Below are 2,500 nucleotides of genomic sequence, written 5' to 3' on the forward strand. Positions count from 1 at the left end.
GGAGCCCTAGCCCATGCAGCCCAGACGGACGGGCATGTTGTTATACACACAGACTCTAGGGCCGCCATTGACAGCCTGCAACAAAGCACGCCCCTTGATAACGTTTACCTGGTAACCTCGATTCTCACCATTGCTCAGAGAATCCTGGATCAGGGAAGACACATCATCATCAACTGGATCCCAAGCCATGTTGGTATTGAAGGGAATGACGTAGCTGACAGGTTAGCGGAGGAAGGCAGGAAGAAACCCTTGAGTGATCTTGTGGTGCATCCTAGCCGGGAACTGCTAAGGCGTAAAACGATGGTTGCAGGGCAGGTCGGTGCCCTGCAGCGACACAGAGAGGAAGTGAGAACCTCCCCCTCGGCCAGCTGGTACTCAAACGCCACAGGCTATGAGTCGCTGATACTCTCTCCCAGAATATCAAGGTGTGCTGAAGTCAGTCTGCACAGACTGAGAATAGGCTACCCTTGTGCGTGGCAAATCATCCCCACTATTGGGCAAGATGAGCGACGCTGTGAGTATTGTGGCGCGCCGGACGCCAAATTAGAGCACTACCTGATGGAATGCGAGCACACTCGCTTCCTCAGGCAGGGCCCAGAGACGACAGCCGCCGGGCTGGTTAGACGGCTATGCCTGTCATTAGCCCCCTGGCAACTGGAGCGCCTACAAGCAATCCGACCGCCACGGTAAAAGTTCAGTTATGATGATCAGATGAGTCAGCACTTATAGCCAATAGAGACCGGGCTACCCCTCCACACAACCCGGGCGAAGCGACGTCTTCGCAAAATCTCTCTGAACTGAGCTGAATTGAATCAGCGATGATGATCAGATAAGATTAGATAAGATGAGTCAGCACTCATAGCTGGCAGTGGCCGGGCCGCCCTGAGCATATAGCCCGGGCGAAGCGACGTCTTCGCATATCTGTCTGAACTGAACTGAGGGAGGTGTATAGATGCTTTGGAACACTGGCACTCTTTCAGATGATCACAAGCAGTGTTAAGGTCAGTCTCCACAGAATCAGACTTGGCTATTTCTGTGCATAGTAAGTCATAGACAGGCCTGACTATCATCAAATAGCCCTCTACTGCACTATCTCGGAATACAAGCAAACATCCTCCTTTAGACAGGGAGACAAATCACAATTACTGGGAAGATGAGGAGGTTGTTCCTAGCAGCCTTGAGCCAATCTGGCTTTAGAGGTATAGGCCATTTATCATGATCAAAAAGGTCAGCTCAACATAATTACAGAAGGTTATATAGAGCTGAATTGGGATGAGTCTTGGATGAAACTTGCCACTCTATATTTCTTAAAAATGAACACAACTGCCCCTATTTTGTTAAAAACAATATTTGTAAATGGAAATAAAACTATGAACTTCTTATTGAAATTTATATCACATCCTTCTTATAAATCTTTGATGAACATACACTAAAAATCTTTCTTCATATCTGAAAAAAAAATACTTATAATTAATGAAAATACTTATAATGATAAAAATTTCTGCTTCATATGCCAAAAATTATTAATCTAAATCCCAGCTCTATTCAGATTTAATATGACCATTGGATAATTACCAGAAAAGCAGGTGTAATAATCATTTACCATGTTAACACACTGAACAACCTACCACTAGTTTCCTGCCGTCGGCTAGCATTCTCTTTTGACAATCCTGCCAAGAATGAATCAAAGACAACAACTGCTTCCTTCATTGAGGTTTTCTTGTACTCTGCCACAGCTCGTTCTTCTTCTGTCTTTCCTGCGTCAAACTGGTTGATTTCTTCCACAAGATGACTGTAAACAAACCATTTCCAATGAACATAATGAGTAAACTAATAGGAAATAAAATATGCATCAGGAAAACATACTTATAAATCAAACTTCATCCACATTGTAAAAAAACAACAAATACTACAATGATAAAACAAAAATATACATGATAACCATATTCCTCCTGTGATCACACTAAAGAAATAAAAAAAATAATAGATCAGAATATGGTGATAATAATGAGGGCAATGATAATGATGATAATAACATAAGATGATGATGATGATGGTGGTGATAATGATAATATAAATGATGATGATGATAACAATAATAATGATAATTAGGTGTCATGTCCTATAAAACCCAAAAGACACTTCATCAAACCTCAAATTTGGCACAGTCATGGGGTCAAAAGCATCAGCCTTTAATGGGTCAAAACACACGCAAACCCGGCCTGTCTTGGGGTGGATGCAGAAAGGGGACTTGAGCAGATGGTTAAGTCCTTTGGTTACGTGGATATCAAGACGTGGGTACACCAGCTGCAGGATGATCTCTGTCACTAAGTTTGGCTTGATGCCCTTCTTGAAGTCACTCTGCAAGAGGAAAGCTAGTATTAGTGGGCTGAAATTGGGACTAATTGGCTCAAAGAAAAATTGAATCAGTAAGAGCTTAATCCATTCATGCCAGGGCTTATATTAGCATAATGTCACTCTCGCTAGCTAGATAACAAGC

General features: G+C 42.8%; 1 protein-coding gene across 1 annotated transcript in view; it reads right to left on the minus strand.

The window, feature by feature from the left end:
- Positions 1–1,376: 1,376 nt before the first annotated feature.
- The window catches only part of Prim1 (DNA primase small subunit), an 11,758-nt gene continuing 10,634 nt past the window's right edge, over positions 1,377–2,500 (minus strand). Inside the window, exons 7-9 of the mRNA XM_043029598.2 lie at positions 2,153–2,361; positions 1,629–1,792; positions 1,377–1,449 (exon numbers count right to left, since the gene is read on the minus strand). Of these exons, the coding sequence (XP_042885532.2) occupies positions 1,430–1,449; positions 1,629–1,792; positions 2,153–2,361 (393 nt within the window). The 3' untranslated portion in view covers positions 1,377–1,429. The remainder of the gene's footprint in view (positions 1,450–1,628; positions 1,793–2,152; positions 2,362–2,500) is intronic.

Source organism: Penaeus japonicus, unplaced genomic scaffold (genome assembly GCF_977035675.1).
Source record: "Penaeus japonicus unplaced genomic scaffold, GWHDUDI00000001_assembly GWHDUDI00000021, whole genome shotgun sequence".
Classification (NCBI taxonomy): domain Eukaryota; kingdom Metazoa; phylum Arthropoda; class Malacostraca; order Decapoda; family Penaeidae; genus Penaeus; species Penaeus japonicus.